The following is a 16,309-nucleotide window of genomic DNA, read 5'->3' on the forward strand; positions in this document are numbered from 1 at the left end:
GATCGCCTAAATGTATCTCATTATAATGACTTAGTATCTCCTTATTATGACTTAGTATCTCATAATTATGACTCACATATCTCATAATAATGACTTACTATCTCATAGTTATGACTATCTAGCTCATAATAATGAATTACTATCTCATAATAACGACTTGCTATCTCATAATAATGACTTGCATATCTCATAAAAATGACTCACATATCTCATAATTAGGACATACTATCTCATAATAATGACTTACTATCTTATAACTTGTAGTCAGATTTTAATTTTTTTGGTGGCAGGAACGAGCTTCCATAGAGATCGGAGGAAAGATGTTGTTTTCATTTTCTGCACTGCAAGCCCACTCATGGAAAATTTGCCTAATGTTTTAAGACTAGGCGTAATAGAGGTCTAATTACAAGGTATTCAAATAATAAAGCAGAAGATAAAATATTGTTATTATTTTAAATATATATTTTTTGAACATATTTTTTCAACTATATTGTGGGTTATGGATAGACTACAATAGGTAGCAGATAAAGGGTTTGGTGGATTATTCATAATTTAAATATCTTTATTTAATTTCATTAACAGTCAAAAAAAATATATAGATATCACCTCTGATTCAAATGAATTTCACATAATTTCTGTTTTTAAACCCATTAACATTCCGAAAAAAAGTAACGCTCCAGCCCTGTTTCCATGGTAACAAAACTCTCCGCACAGTCAGACGTTTGTTTTGTCACTCCCTACAAGTTAGCTCGAAATCCATTCTCGGGTTTTCTCCGCACTATTTTTGCCGGTGTCCAGATTTGCGAACGCAGTATAGCTGGAAATGTAAGTAATGTTTTGCAATGATGCTTTAACATCACATTAACTTACTAGCTACCTACACTTACATCCATGCACTAAAACGAACACGTATAGCTAGCTGCTAACGCTAGTTGGCAACGCCTTATTGCTAAGCTAACGTCCTTACCGAGCTAGCAATTTGACCAGCAGTGTACGCGAGGATGACAATGTACTGCGTTCTTTTTTCAACAGAAAGACAACAGTAGACATGAACACTGACACAGATCGCCGACAAAACGACCATGGCAAGTACAATTGGTCTTCAAATGTGCAAAGCTGACTAGCTAGCTAACGTAGCTAACTACCGTTAGCTGTGAAGGCCTAGCTAATATCTCTGATTCTGACTCTTGGCTAGCTAGCTAACGTTACACTTCTTATTCTAACAAGCCTCTAAGATGTAACGTTACCAGGTGAGGGTGCTAGCTAGATGAAGTAGCTAACGTTAGCTAATGAACTAGCAACAACTTGAAGCAAGCCTTTATAATTGTGTGTGTGTTTTTTTTAGGCGTTGGCAATGGTGATGATGATTCAACAAAAGCTGCCCCGACCTCCCAGATTCCTGGACTGTCTGACGATGCTAACAATGGTCCTGAGGAGAGGACTAAAGGACGCCGTACGGGAGTTAATGAGTCCGATTCTGCGTATACTAAACTGGCTAAACAAGGAGGACAGAGGGGTAAAAACGGTATTCTGTTTGACCTAGAAATAGCAAAGATTATTATCTCCCCTTTCATCTGTGGAAATGAAGTAAGTTATAGCTAGCTATATGTCTAGCTCGTAGACTGTAAAAAAGTGCAGCTAGGTGAAATGACACACCCATCCAGTTTGGAAGGATGGCCTAGCGAAACACTTTAAAAAAATCGTTAACTAGCAAATAGCTAGCTAGTATTATAAACTGGGTGGTTCGAGCCCTGAATTCTGATTGGCTGACAGCCGTGGTATATCAGACCCGTATACCACGGGTATGACAAAACATGTATTTTTACTGCTCTAATTACGTTGGTAACCAGTTTATAATAGCAATAAGGCAACTTGGGGGTTTGTGCTATATGGCCAATATACCACGGCTAAGGGCTGTATCCAGGCACTCCGCGTTGCATCGTGCAGAGAACAGCCCTTAGCCATGGTATATTGGCCATATACCACACCCCCTTGTGCTTAACCAGGGGTTATTGCTTAAGTATACCAAAGGTTCCCAAACTTTTCCACTCAGGCCCCCCTTTCAGCATAGGGGACCATCCCGCATTTCAGACAAGTTATAAATAGCTCCAAATCGAATCAAATTTTATTGGTAACATACACATGCTTACCAGATGTTATTGCGGGCATAGTGAAATGCTTATGCTTCTAGATCCAACAGTGCAGCAATATCTAACAGGTAATATCTATCAATTCCACAACAAAACCTAATATCTAACGAATCCCACAAAACCTAATACACACAATCTAGTAAAGGAATGGGGTAAGAATATATAAGTATAAAATATATGGATGAGCAGTGATAGAGCGGCTAAAATGCAGTAGATAGTAAAGGTCCCTAAGGTTTGCAATGACTGACATGACAAGAGGAAAACTGATGATGCGCTACCCAATTACAAAATTGCGGCTTGTGCATTCTACTATTACAACTTTAAAGAGTAAGTTGAAAGCCGGACTGATTTCCTTTAAAATGCCCCCCCCCCCCCCCCCCGGATCCCTGGGGCACACCCCACAGTTTGGGAACCACTGTAGTGTACATCATTGATAACCAAGTTCTTTTCATTCATTTACAGGTTTATTGTGGCACGAGGAGACCAATTTGGACACCAAACCTAATTCTGCATCATCTTACAAAGCTCCAAACTGGTTCTCTGGATCTCCAAAAGCTCCAGAGCAAGCAAGGTAAAGCCAAAAAGGCAAATTAAGATGAGAATAATGACGGTTACTCTGGAATTAAAAAGTAATCTATTTGTGAAGTTAGTTTATTAGTCATTTATGGTTACTTAGCCAGGCCAAGATGGATTGTGTGCATTGATCATCCAAATTTCATATTTGTTTGAGGTTGTATCCAATTGTAAAACAGGGGTGTGTTCAGTTTGTTAAACGTTTTGCTACATTGCGTGGTGGTTTGGACTGAATGACACGTTTCCCCCAAACGGTGCGCACCGTTCTTCAACAGCCTTTGTATGTTTGCTCCCGTTTGGTGGGTGTGGTGGAGTGTGGGCTGATCAATATGGGCGTGGTTACCATTTGATATTGCAAAACTCATGCAGAGCACTGTATGCACATTCACCCTCGGGGCCACTGTTATCACAACATCCTTCAACTAGTCCTTCAGAACATCCGCCGTCTCTGACGTATCAAACATTGCACACTGTTGAGTCCTGCTGAATGCAGCCCATTTATACAGGCTAAGGCTATTATTAGTATAATGGGTTATTTGACATTTGTAAATTTGTCTTTCTTCCAGCCCAACTGAGAGCTTTCAAAACTACATGTCAACTAATGCTCCCTTTGGGAGTGATAATAAGTCAACTTGGGAAAGGGACTTTGATGACAAAGAGAAGGTGAATGGAGAAATCCTTTGCAATTTCACTTCTGATGATGCTCTACCCAGCAAATGTAACAATATTTCGCCGTTCATATATTGTGCTACTATAAATTGAGTTAATAGTTTATTCTGAGGTCTTCGAAGTCCAGTATGCAGACAGACCTGTTTAGATTATTTTGGACATTGACTTCCCTTTTGACAGCATTATATCACCTGCCTAGTATCATGAAAAGCTACATGTTTTTGGCTCAGTACAAATATTAGCTAACAATGGATAGAGTTCTCAGACTCAACACCTACCGTATCTAGTAAACTTATAACCAACCACTATACCACCATCTTTGGCTATGTCCCCATTTGTTGCTGAAATGTATTTGATTAGCATCAAATTGTCACTGGCCTTTACCATATTTTAATTATTCTAGATTTATCAGATTCCTCTCTTGCAGTTGCAGTGATAGAGAAGAAAGTGACCTAGTATGTCCAATAGAAGCTGATGTTGCCAACTGAAATAGGGGGTTTCATCACGTGTTCAATCCATCTTTCACCTCGTGTTCAATACTGACGTGATTCGAGATGACAAATGACTATTCAAGACACTTTTTGTTTTTGCTGTCAGATCTCTCCCAACAGCCAGATGGAGAACTTGTCCTTAGCATCAGGAAAGAATGAAGATGCAGCAGGCAATTTCAAGAAAACGTGAGTGACCCCATTGAAATATTTACACCATATATCCACAAGATGGCAATGTTATACTTTTTCATTCACAGCACAGCAGAGTGCAGCTCCAGACAGCTTGGGCAACTTTACAATATGTAACTCTTTGTTATAGGCTCAAAGATTCAGTCATACATATATATATATATATATATATATACTGTACAAAAATATAAACGCTACAATTTAAACGATTTTAATGAGTTACAGTTCATTTAAGGAAATCAGTCAATTGAAATAAATTCATTAGGCCCTAATCTATGGATTTCACATGACAAGGCAGGGGTGCAACCATGGGTGGGCCTGGGAGGGCATAGGCCTACCCACTGTGGAGCCAGGCTCAGCCAATCAGAATGAGTTTTCCCCCACAAAAGGACTTTATTACAGACAGAAATGCTCCTCAGTTTCATCAGCTGTCTGGGTGGCTGGTCTCAGATGATCCCGCAGTTGAAGAAACCGGATGTGGAGGTCCTGGGCTGGCGTGGTGACACGTGGTCTGTAGTTGTGAGGCCGGTTGGACGTACTGCCAAATTCTCTAAAATGACTTTGGAGGTGGCTTATGGTAGAGAAATTAACATTAAATTCTCTGGCAACAGCTCTGGTGGACATTCCTGCAGTCAGCATGCCAATTGCACACTCCTTCAAAACTTGAGATGTGTGGTATGACAAAACTGCACATTTTAGTGGCCTTTTATTGTTCCCAGTACAAAGGTGCACCTGTGTAATGATTATGCTGTTTAATCAGCTTCTTGACATGCCACCTGTCTGGTGGATGGATTATTTTGGCAAAGGAGAAATGTTCACAAACAGGGATGGTCTGCAAATTTGTGCACAAAATTTGAGAGAGAAAAGCTTTTTGTGTGTATGGAAAATGTATGTGATCTTTTATTTCAGCTCATGAAACATGGGACCAACACTATACATGTTTGCGTTTATATTTTTGTTCAGTATATTTACATTCAAATAGTTCATGTCAAATAGAAATGGAGGTCAAACACACATGACTTCAGTATGTAATTCCTATTGATTGTTAATGATATGGGATTCTTTGTACTGTAAGAATACAAATAATTATAAACTACTGTTTTGTAATGTGAAGGGAAAAAAACTGGTAACAGCATTTCTGTGTTCACACAGGATGAACATAGTTTGTTTCTAACTTTGAAAAATGTAAGTCTCGTCTAAGCTGCATATCGCCCCAAAATAGCCCCAAAATAGTGTACTCAATTACTGCACACATTATGATAGAACTATGCAAACAAATGTTGGATTAGTTTTTCGTACATAAAATGGCTATAAATATACAAATAGTAAATCCATTTGCAAATTTTTTTTTTTAGATATGGAAACACTGTGTGACATCGGTAACTACAAAAATCATAAATGTTGGTTTCAAATATAAATTAGGTATTTGAATTATAATTATTGTTTTTATTCATTCACACTCTCTGAAATTGTTTTCTTGAAAAAATAATTCACTCTGGCCATATTTTTACTAATGATATTGTACATTTATTAAAGCAGTATTGTACTGTATTATCCATGCATATATAAAAACATTGTTTGGCCATATTTTATCTATTTTTTTACAAAAAAATACGTTAAAATCACATGACTCATGCCAATATTACTTATTAAAAATGACAGAAAATGTCATTTTCACTGTCTTTTGCCTATGACTTCCAGGGCCCTCCCACTTGTTTCCATTTGGCAACAAATGCATTTGATCCGTTTCCTAAGAACAAATACTTGGAAAATTAGATTTAATGTTTATCACCCGAGATTGAGTTACCATTTTTTTGATTGAAGGAGGTGTGTACACACAGTTTTATGAGAACAATTTGTGGGGCATTTCAGTAGCAGCTATTGATTTCTGCCTTCGCGGCTAGTTCAAACGCTGACATTTCCGACTTGCTACCTAGGTGTAGTTCTACAAGTGCTGCGTTCAACCAGTCAGCAAGTCAGAAATGTCAGAGTTTCCTTATTCCCACTAGCATGTGATCGGGAGAGGAGTTGCATGTCATGTGACTTCACCAAAGGACATCATTGGCTAGTGTAAGCCCCCCCCCCCCCCCTATTTGTCAAGTTCAATGGTGTTTGTATTTCTTCATTCATGGAAGCAAGTGGATGAAGAGAAATGGTATGTTGCCACTTGGCAACATTTTATGCATTAAATGTGAAAAGTAGATTGCAATGTGAAAAGTAGGGTCATTTACCAAGCACAACAGTTTATGAGTGTTAATTAAAGCTACACTCTTGGTGTATTTGTGTTTCAGCCCAGCAGCCCCGCTACCAATTGATGGGGCTGAAGAAATGTAACTATTTTAACATTTACAGACCGCTTTGGATGCAATTCAATGGTATCATCGATATAGTTTTTAAAATGTTTGAAGCCATATATTGTTAACAAAGGCATTTGGGGACCGTTTTACTCACAAGCTCATGAGGCAAGTTATGTTATACAATTTTCTTTTGACATTATTCAAGAATCAATAGGTATTGGCCTCATATCATTCATTTTGGTGACCAAAATCGGGTGCAAATATCCCAGATTGCACCTTTGTCTCTCCCAGAAACTTGCCGATTCAATGTGCTGACAATATTTGTTGTGGTAGTCTTGAACCTGGCCTCCCTAGTTCTCATACAATATTGCACTGCCCAAAACTCCTGCCCCACACTTTTTTAGAACGCATAAGGCCGATGTGATGTGGCCAAGGAATAGAAAGACGGGACCTTTAACTAATTCTATCTGTCCCATTATGGCGTCTGTAACAGCACGGGCAGCGCCATTGAGGCCATCTCCATTTTGAAGTAGTCAGTTCTTTTGTGTTTGAAAAAAGCACAAAGCTAATAATGGTGATTTACCACCACCTGCAGTGCTGGCGACCTGAACCAAATCTTGTCATTGTGGCACCAGATGGCGATGACATTTACAAACCATAGTTAAACCAACTTGAAGAAGTAGACAATAGTGATGCAATAGTGCAGCTTTTCAGCTGTTTGTTCACCCGGACCCACCTGCATTTGCTAATAACCCATCTGCAACCGTCCGACTACATGTGTTAAAGTGAAAATCTGGGACCCTAACCCACAAATAGGCTGATAGAAAATGTGATGTACAGTCAGTGACGACGGAACGATTTTTGGACGGGGTGACGGATTTCTTTTTTTCAGCCTAATTTAGATATGTTTCTGCTTTTCAACTTGTCTATAATTGGATACATGCAGCTTTTCTTCTGTCATTACTGCCCTAGAAGATTAAATAAACCCTGAAATAATATCAGCAATGTGATTTATGACATCAATGTAACAAATCAATGAATTCAATCTAGTTGATGTCAGTAAAGTTCCCCTTTCATCTCTGCTTCTCTCGTGCAGCAGACTTTTAGGAACTGGAAGAAAATGCATAATAAAACATTTAAAAAGGATAGACTTTCCGTGCCAAATTTCCAAATGACATAATTTTTAAATTAAAAGCAGTGAAACAACCCAACATGTTTCTGATAAGATTTAAGTTCGTCTCGGATGCATATTTTATGTGGTTGGAATATTATCAGCTTTTATTACGCTGATAAAGATGGCACCTTTTACAGATGGTCCCTAACCTTGCATTCATTATTTCACGATGCTGAAAGAAAGAAATCATATTTCTCTACTCCTGTTCCAGAGTCCAAATGTACATTTGGTGTATCACTTTACTGCAATAAGTGCTAAATTCTGCAGGAGTTAATATTATATTAGGCTAAGTGAGAGCTTATAGACCTACAGTCAGTTTTCAGTTAGGTTACAATTCCATTTAACTCATCTGGCTGCAATTCCCTTGAGGTGCCATATATGAAGTCCCCGTCTTTTGACTCTCGAATTTGTCTAACGCATCACAGTCATCACACATAACGTAGTCGGCACTGCTATAATCCTCTTTTACCACTTCACCAAATCTTTCCCAATCATTGTTTTTCTGACCCTCCCTTCTTTATTTTCAACTCTCCATTTTGCAGCTTTTTCTTATTGAATTGAATTAAACTCCAACATTGTCCTTTTTGCCTCAGTAATTTTCTCCCAAGTTCCCAAAAGCATTCGCCGATTGGCATGTATGTGGCGGGCGTACAGTTAGGCGCTAAAGCTTACCCACTAATGGCAGATAAAAATAATGAAACAAAAACCTCAATGTAGCCTATAGACATGAATTGCAAAATAAATATATTTAAGGATTTCTAATGCATTGTTTTCTCTTTATTCAACTGCCACCTACCCGCCCTTCAGGGGACTGCGATTATGAATCACCGCCCTACGGATAAAACAAAGGGGACTACGGGTTATGAGTCACTAGTAGACAATGCTCTAAACATTGTCTGATCGCTCCCAGCCCATAGGAATCCCCGCCCAGTTAACTACTTCAACATGGCGGAAGATCGTAATGGAAATGTCCACGCAAAAATGGGTCCTCTAACACTATGGGCCAATACCAGACTTGCCTGTCTGCAAATAATACTGATGAAAGAGTACAGATGTCCTCACAAACCGTTCAGCTCAGTTAGCTATATGAACCAATACATCAACAAACAGATCGCTAGCTTCAAATAGTGTGATGACATGACCTCCCCTGACTTTGTTTTTGCTACCAATGTGGTCTTTACTCTACAATGCAAGTCATTGTGCAAATGACCTGTGACATTGACCTGTCAAACATAGGCCTACAGAGACGTCCCTTTTAAGCGTACAGCGTTATGTCAGAGATGGCTACGTCTACACAGTCAATAAATGATTAGAACCATAATGAATAAAAGGACATTTTAAAATGTGAAGATATTGTTGACCCATTTTGTAGGGTACAGAAACATGTATTAGTTCAACTGTATCTCAGTTAGAGGTATGTGTTTTCATGGTCCAAATTCAGTGTTTGCTGTTAGTGTACTCCCCCCTCACCATATCAATATTACCATCAACTGACAGATTCTCCCACTTTTTTTTATGGTTGTTATGAACCCTCCGCTAGCTCTAAATGTTGAAGAGCTCAATGTTTTGTTTCCCGCATTTTATTTAGGCCCCATTTTGTCCCGCCGCTGTGTTTTAAATGCTTGCCTTTTGGTCTTGCAGATCTCAGAAATCTCAGAATTCGACCCCTGTCAACATGTCTACGCTCTTGAGCTTCGGTTATTTAGAGGACCAGAAAGAGGCACCAAATGCGCATTCATCAAGTAAGTAGCCGTTCGTGACAGTGGGTCGATGTTGGAGCTTCAAGGTCATTTGAATTCAATTGGCAATTTGGCTCATTGCTCAGAAGCACATGTCCCATAGACTAACTAATAAAACATTGAATGTATATGAAGTCATATAGATTTATTTGACAAAAAATCATGTATAGATCTACATAATTGGACACCGAAGTAGAGTTGCACAATTTCAATGGATGTTCCGTTCAGACAAGATGATATGCCTGTCGATAAATCAGTCGGGGAAATCCTGACTTGCATTGTGGTCCGTGATCATGGGGTGGGACTGCAAATCAAAATGTGTGGGGGGGGGAAACACCCACACAAACTAACTTGTGTGTATTCCTGCAGGTTCCAAGGAGTAGAAAGGAGAAAAGGCAGTGACGCACGACTGACTCCTAAATGTTCTCCTCCACAACGTTCCTTCACCAGGAAGTCAGAGTTAAGGCCCTCTTGTCATGCTACATGTTTATGCTTGTCCCAAGAAGTATACACAACTGCAAAACTTGATTCTGTTAGATTGCCCTCACGGACCCGCTCTGTTCTGTGCCTGAAGTTGCTAATGAACTGCATTTTCACTGTAACACTAATAACAGCTAATGTACTAGCCAGAGCTATGCTCTTGTTTGTCTGTTGTAGTTTGGGGAATGATAGTTTACTTTTTAAAAGGTGTCTATGGCTTAGAAGGGCTCCTCTAAAAATGCCTGCTGTTTTTGTCTTTTTTTTGTGCCTCGTTATGGTTGCTATAAAGATTTGTTTTAAAGAAAATAAATGTGTTGTGCATGGAACCATTGGATGTGTTCTCATTCTCTTTATGTGCTTAATGAAGCTCAATGAAGCACTCATTACCATTTGAAATGGTATCTAGACACGTATTTGTTGAAATGTGACTCGTAGCTAGATTGTTCCAGAGACCTGTGATCTCTGTGAATTTACTTACATAATTGTCCCTTCCTCTTTTCCACTGTCGTCATAGTAGAAATTGTGTTCTACCGACGTAATTGACACAGGATACAAAGTGAATATTCAATATCGTCGGACATGTTTCTCCCCGTAATGATTAAACAAGTTGCCTAAGTTAAATAAAAGGTTATATTTCAATATTTTTTTGAAACAAATGACTAGGATATGCGGCATATCTAAAACAACCGGTTAAGGTAATATATTTTGATGATACACACACAGTCAAATATTTGTGCACGCTCAATTGGTTTGGAGCCTGAACGTCATGAGATGCTCGGGATTCGGTGACAATTACATAAGTCTAGCTCGTGTTTGAAAACTTGCCAGGACAGCGATTTTGTTTATGTAACATCATTCATCATGTTTTGAGAATGGTTGAATGCACTTGGCAATCAGAACATTGACTTGGCTTTTTACCATTTCACTCAATTTCAATTGCATGGCCCTTGTACAGTATTTTTCACCACCGAAGTAATGAATAGGTTTAAAAAAAAAAAAAATAAAAAAAAAAAAATATATATATATATATATATATATATATACATAAATATAAATACTGTTTCGAGTCATGACTTTGGATCTGGGCCAAGAATTTGGAAAGTTTGTCTGTCAAAGTTAGCGTTTGTTTGAGATCACTTAACGTTTCAGTGGGAGAGACCAGACCAATGACTGGACCAGACAGTCTCTACCCTTCCTTCCCCAACCAATCACACCTGAGAGAAGTCACAGGTCAAAGTTATATCAGCCCAAGAGGCAGAGACAGGCAAAGAGTATTTGGGAACTGCTACACAGAACAACAGAGAATATTACCCTTTGAATTCAGAAGAACCTTTCTAAGCCTGAAAGGTATGTTTTGCACTTGTGGCTGTAGGTAATATTGTGGCTATAAATATTGCGTTTATAATATATTGTGTTACAATGCAATAGTTGATAGTAATTCTAAATGTTTTCTTCATATTTCTTTTAGTATACAGTGAACAACTATGTCACCTATTTTACTGAACGGTATAGGGACTGTCAATGACCATTCTGAATATATCGAGTGAGTATATGTATTTTACTTTGAGGTTTTATTATACTACTGGTTTTTGTCCTGCACTAAAGAACCTTCTGTTATGCAATTGTCATGTGCTCTCTCTCATGTCAATGTTATTACAGACCCGAGGTCCCTTTCAAGAACCCCCAGATCCATGTTAAGAACCCCCACTTGGATACAATGGAAGAGGACATTCTCTATCACTTCAACCTGGGGACCAAGACCCATAACCTACCTGAAATGTTTGGAGACATCAAGGTTTGTGAAAGTTACCCAGACAAAATAAGTGCAATACCTGATTCATGAAAGCTAGTCTCATAGACGGAGGAATACAACGGCCTTTCTATCTCCCCCATGAAGTTTGTGTGCGTCGGCGGCAGTGCCAATCGGATGAAGTCCTTTGCCCAGTTCATTCACCAGGAGCTGGCCTTGCCCGGAAACATGGATGACGTCACAGATATCTGTGAGGGAACCGACCGCTACTCCATGTACAAAGTGGGACCCGTACTTTCTATCAGTGTAAGTATTGCACGATGGATACATCTCCCTCACACGAGACGATGATCTGACTTGACTTTCGATAGCCTGTATAAGACTTTACAACTTGGTGAAGATTGTTTATGTAAGCCAGTGAATAAAGTGAAGATTCTTTATGCAAGCCAGTGACTGACACCTGAAATGGTGTTCTATTATTATCAGATGTTTATCCAGTTTGGTGTGTTGCTGTATCTTCTAATAATAATGTATTGGATTTATATAGCGCTTTTCCACCTCGATGCTCAAAGCGCTTTACAATAGTAAGGGGGGAAGCTCACCTCTACCACCACCGTTGTATGGTACATATCTGGGTGATGCACAGCAGTCATTTTTTGTGCCAGAATGGAATTGAAAGTCTATTCCACGTTGGTTCAAAGGAATTTCATTGAAATGACGTGGAAACAACGTTGATTCAACCAGTGTGTGCCCCAGTGGGAAGAGTGCCTGGCGACCCGAGTTGTTTCCTGCTGCTCAGCTGTATCACGGTGTCGCCGGGCAAAAGCTAAACGTGGCCAAATGTTTTCCTACAAGTAAGGTAGCAGCCTTCATGGAAAAATAATTGTTCATTTGGTAACCGTCTGGATGTCACCGTGATGCAGTCTGCTCGTTAGGGAGAGACAAGTCGGCGTTTCACAACACCAGGACGTAGTGTCCTTCGCCACCCCACCTGCCGAGCACTGCTTTCCCGCAGTTCTGTTAACCTTAGTCGGTAAAGATTGTTAACCTCACCCCACTGTTTCTGCAGCATGGTATGGGCATCCCTTCCATCTCCATTATGCTCCATGAGCTCATCAAGCTGCTGCATCATGCCCGCTGCATCGACTTCATCCTCTTCCGCATTGGCACCTCCGGTGGAGTCGGTATGAGCATACTGTCCCCCTTCCATTCTTCTTTCAAACGTTGATACACATTTAATACGTGTTTCTCTAGTTGAGTGCCACAGCTCTCTAAATCATGTCACCGTTACAGGTCTGGCACCAGGAACAGTAGTGGTCACAGACAAGGCGGTGGACTGCTTCTTCCGTGCCCAGTTTGAGCAGGTGGTTCTAGGTAAGGTGATCTCCAGGAGCACTGAGCTCGACGTGGGCGTCTCCAAGGAGCTGCTGCAGTGCTCCTCCGAGTTAGACGACGTGCCCACCATCATCGGCAACACCATGTGCACCAGTGACTTCTATGAAGGTAAACATGTCACGTAACTCACCTCTGTACACTCTGCTACACAAAAGCCCTAAGTTAAAGCTACAGTCTGCAAGTTTTGTTGTATTTTAATTTAGGATGTACATTCCCAATGTTGCCTACTAGCCTTCTGGTCTAACCCAGTCTGTTTTCTGTTGTGGTCCACCAGGTCAGGGTCGGCTGGATGGAGCTCTCTGCTCCTTCTCCACTGAGGACAAGCTGGAGTACCTGAGGAAAGCCTATAACACGGGTGTCAGGAATATTGAGATGGAGTCCACCGTCTTCGCAGCCATGTGTCGTGCCTGTGGCATCAAAGGTATTATTCCAGATAAATTACAGTCCCACTGTCTCCAATGCCACTAACTTTAACAGAGAGAACCTGTAATCAAAAAGGTTTTTGTTTTTACACTTTTGAATATTTTTCTTTACATTGTTTTGATATTTCTAACAGATTTCACTTTTTTTTTTGCTCCGCAGCTGCAGTCGTATGTGTGACTTTGTTGAACCGTTTTGATGGGGACCAGATCGCCACCCCTCATGATGTGCTGGTGGAGTACCAACAGAGACCTCAGGTTCTGGTGGCCCACTTCATCAAGAAGCGCCTGGGCCTCGTCGTCTAAGCTCCCTCCGATCACCTCTGCTGCCCGTGGAGTGTATATAGCTACAGTCCCAACTGATATGTGGATATATGTATATAGACAAGTTGATATGTGATCAGACATTATTTAAAAAGAGTTCTAAGAGTACATGAAGATACATTTAGCAGATTTGTTTAAACAAAGCTCAAAGAGTGGATTCTTATGCAATTGTGTGGTATTTGTGTATATTTGTATGGTATTGTGTGACTTTGAGTACTTTGACTGTGTAGATGAAATCGTTTTTCTGTGTTACTACTGGATGACATTAAGTCCTGTGACTTTAAAAAAAAAATGAATCAAATATTTAATGAAAGAAGCACTCTGACTGTAATTGAATCAAATGACTCATGCAGGAGTTAGCCACTGGTGTAGCTGGGATATATTTCGAAATGGAAATACATCTGACTTCATTGTACCTGACATTTTAAAATCTGGAATAAATTCATTTCAGGCCTGGCTGATATGGGTCCACATCCTCTTATTCCGCATGGATTAGTAAGAAATGACCTACTTCGAAATGGAGATGAGACACTACAGAATTGCAGCCTTAACCAGAAAATAGTTTTAACTTTGCCCTGACGCGTAGTACAATCAGCATATTGTCACAATATCCATGGATGTTACATAGTCAAATGAGCAAATATATACAGCTAAACACACATGAAAGGTTTGACATGATGACAGGCAAGTTGAATCTAAAGTCACAGTGGCATGAAACACAGAAATTCTGTGTTCAATGAAGTATCAGATGTTGATGAATTGCAGAGGGAGGCATAGGAGGAGTACTGCAAGGAATATGTTCAAAGTTGAGCCAACATTGTCAATTCAGACTATCACAGAAATAGCCCAAAGAAGAAATACTGACAACTCTGTGGACAAATATCACTTATCTATATTACCTGTACCTGCAGCCAGGTTTCCAAGTTGTGTAAAAAGCTATTTAACTTTATATCAATGCATATATGGTCTCTCACTGGCCTGGGAAAATGCTATTTATATTATGACTTATTCTGGACAACTGGTTAGCGGTTTTGATTGAATAGGGCTAAACACTCTTTGTGGAAGACTTGAATCGTGTGGAGTCAGTGTCCCGTCTAGGTGGTCTGGGTGGCTGGACTACAGAGAGAACCTCCTTGGCATACAGTGTGTTGTGGAGTCCTTCTACCCGGAGGGCCTGTTCAACCCTTACTCTTCGATTAGACCCAATATGGAAAGCAACAAAAGGGAATAGAGTAGTAATAGGGCTCTGGTCAAAAGAAGTGCAGTACATTGGAAATACGGTGCCATTTGGGACGCACACATTGTACGGTCCAAAAGGCGTACCAAAAATATGAGGACGATACTGTTGCACCCTTGTCCGTCATTTAAAAAAAAAAAAGGTATTCTAGTCAAACATGTCTGTGTTTTCCTCACATTCCTCAAACCAAGGTCAGTTAGTTGTTGATCACAAGTTTCAATTGGAGGAGATGATCTTGACAGTCACTGGTCTGATTACACAATGGACTGCAGGTAAACCAGTGTGCTCTCCTGCACAGTGGAGTCATGACACAATGTACCAGACAGACGGACTGTATGTTGATTCACCCACCGGCCTTGATGGGAAGCCGCTTGAATGTCTGACTGCACGAGGGTAAGGTTTGGTTTAGCCAGGTCAAACATTGTTGTGAATGATTTTCTGGATTTTATGTCAGTGAGTGAGACAGAAAAGCAGTAAACACAAAATAGTACATTGACACATATTAACAAACTTTGGAACTAGTGGAGAAAACCAAACACTTAAAGCAATGACCCGCATCCGGCCCACGACGGGGTCTGATCCGGCCTGTGGCAGTTTTGAGCAAAAAAATGTAATAATACAAAATGTTTAAAGGCCTAGTGGAGTCAAAAATGAGATTTTCTGTGTTTTATATCAACTGAATGTACAAAAAATTAGGAACACCTTCCTAATATTGAGTTGCACCCTTTTTTGCCCCCAGAACAGCTTCAATTCATTGGGGCATGGACTCTACAAGGTGTCGAAAGCGTTCCACATTGATGCTGGCCCATGTTGACTCCGATGCTTCCCACAGTTGTGTCAAGTTGGCTGGATGTCCTTTGGGTGGTGGACCATTCTTGATACACACGGGAAACTGTTAAACATGAAAAACCGAGCAGAGCTGCAGTTCTTGACACACTCAAACCGGTGCACCTGGCATCTAATATCATACCCGGTTCAAAGGCACTTTTGTCTTGCCCATTCACCCTCTGAATGGCACACATCCACAATCCATGTCTCAATTGTCTCAAGGCTCTTCTCCCCTTCATCTACACTGATTAAAGTGGATTTAACAAGTGTAGTCAATAAGGGATCATAGCTTTCACCTGGATTCCCCTGGTCAGCAGGTGTTCCTAATGTTTTGTACACTAAGTGTATATTTCCACACTATGAGGTTGGAATAATACTGTGAAATTGTGAAAATTATGATAATGCCCTTTTAGTGTAAGAGCAGTTTGAAAAGACCGCCTGAAATTTCAGCGTGTTTTAGTGGGAGAGAGTTTTGGTCTTCCATGGTGACAAAAAGAGAGTTAGCAAAATTCTAGCTTGAGAAATTGCTCTTTGCTATGAATCCATTTTTTAAACATATTTTTGACAATTTTAATTGAAAACAATCACAGGAAG

The 16,309-nt window shown here is 40.0% G+C and overlaps 2 protein-coding genes across 5 annotated transcripts; both read left to right on the forward strand.

Annotated features, from left to right (window-relative positions):
• The first annotated feature begins 678 nt into the window (after positions 1 to 678).
• LOC115160703 (uncharacterized protein C7orf57 homolog) lies at positions 679 to 10,088 on the forward strand. Of its 4 annotated transcripts, none has more exons than XM_029710976.1 (9): positions 679 to 825; positions 1,033 to 1,085; positions 1,346 to 1,525; positions 2,613 to 2,721; positions 3,290 to 3,386; positions 3,990 to 4,069; positions 6,364 to 6,402; positions 9,185 to 9,285; positions 9,652 to 10,088. In XM_029710976.1, the coding sequence occupies exons 2-9, from the start codon at positions 1,049 to 1,051 to the stop codon at positions 9,663 to 9,665; spliced, it is 657 nt and encodes a 218-aa protein (XP_029566836.1). In that variant the 5' UTR covers positions 679 to 825; positions 1,033 to 1,048; the 3' UTR covers positions 9,666 to 10,088. The 4 variants fall into 4 exon arrangements, with proteins under 4 accessions (XP_029566836.1, XP_029566837.1, XP_029566838.1 ...); XM_029710977.1 differs by having other exon boundaries at positions 680 to 825; positions 1,346 to 1,516; XM_029710978.1 differs by lacking the exon at positions 6,364 to 6,402 and having other exon boundaries at positions 680 to 825.
• Positions 10,089 to 10,999: 911 nt separating this feature from the next.
• Positions 11,000 to 14,111, forward strand: upp2 (uridine phosphorylase 2). Its single transcript, XM_029710975.1, has 8 exons — positions 11,000 to 11,109; positions 11,231 to 11,305; positions 11,422 to 11,557; positions 11,660 to 11,818; positions 12,582 to 12,696; positions 12,806 to 13,015; positions 13,182 to 13,328; positions 13,490 to 14,111. The coding sequence occupies exons 2-8, from the start codon at positions 11,247 to 11,249 to the stop codon at positions 13,630 to 13,632; spliced, it is 969 nt and encodes a 322-aa protein (XP_029566835.1). The 5' UTR covers positions 11,000 to 11,109; positions 11,231 to 11,246; the 3' UTR covers positions 13,633 to 14,111.
• The last annotated feature ends 2,198 nt before the right edge of the window (positions 14,112 to 16,309 follow it).

Source organism: Salmo trutta, chromosome 24, assembly GCF_901001165.1.
Source record: "Salmo trutta chromosome 24, fSalTru1.1, whole genome shotgun sequence".
Taxonomy (NCBI): Eukaryota; Metazoa; Chordata; class Actinopteri; order Salmoniformes; family Salmonidae; genus Salmo; species Salmo trutta.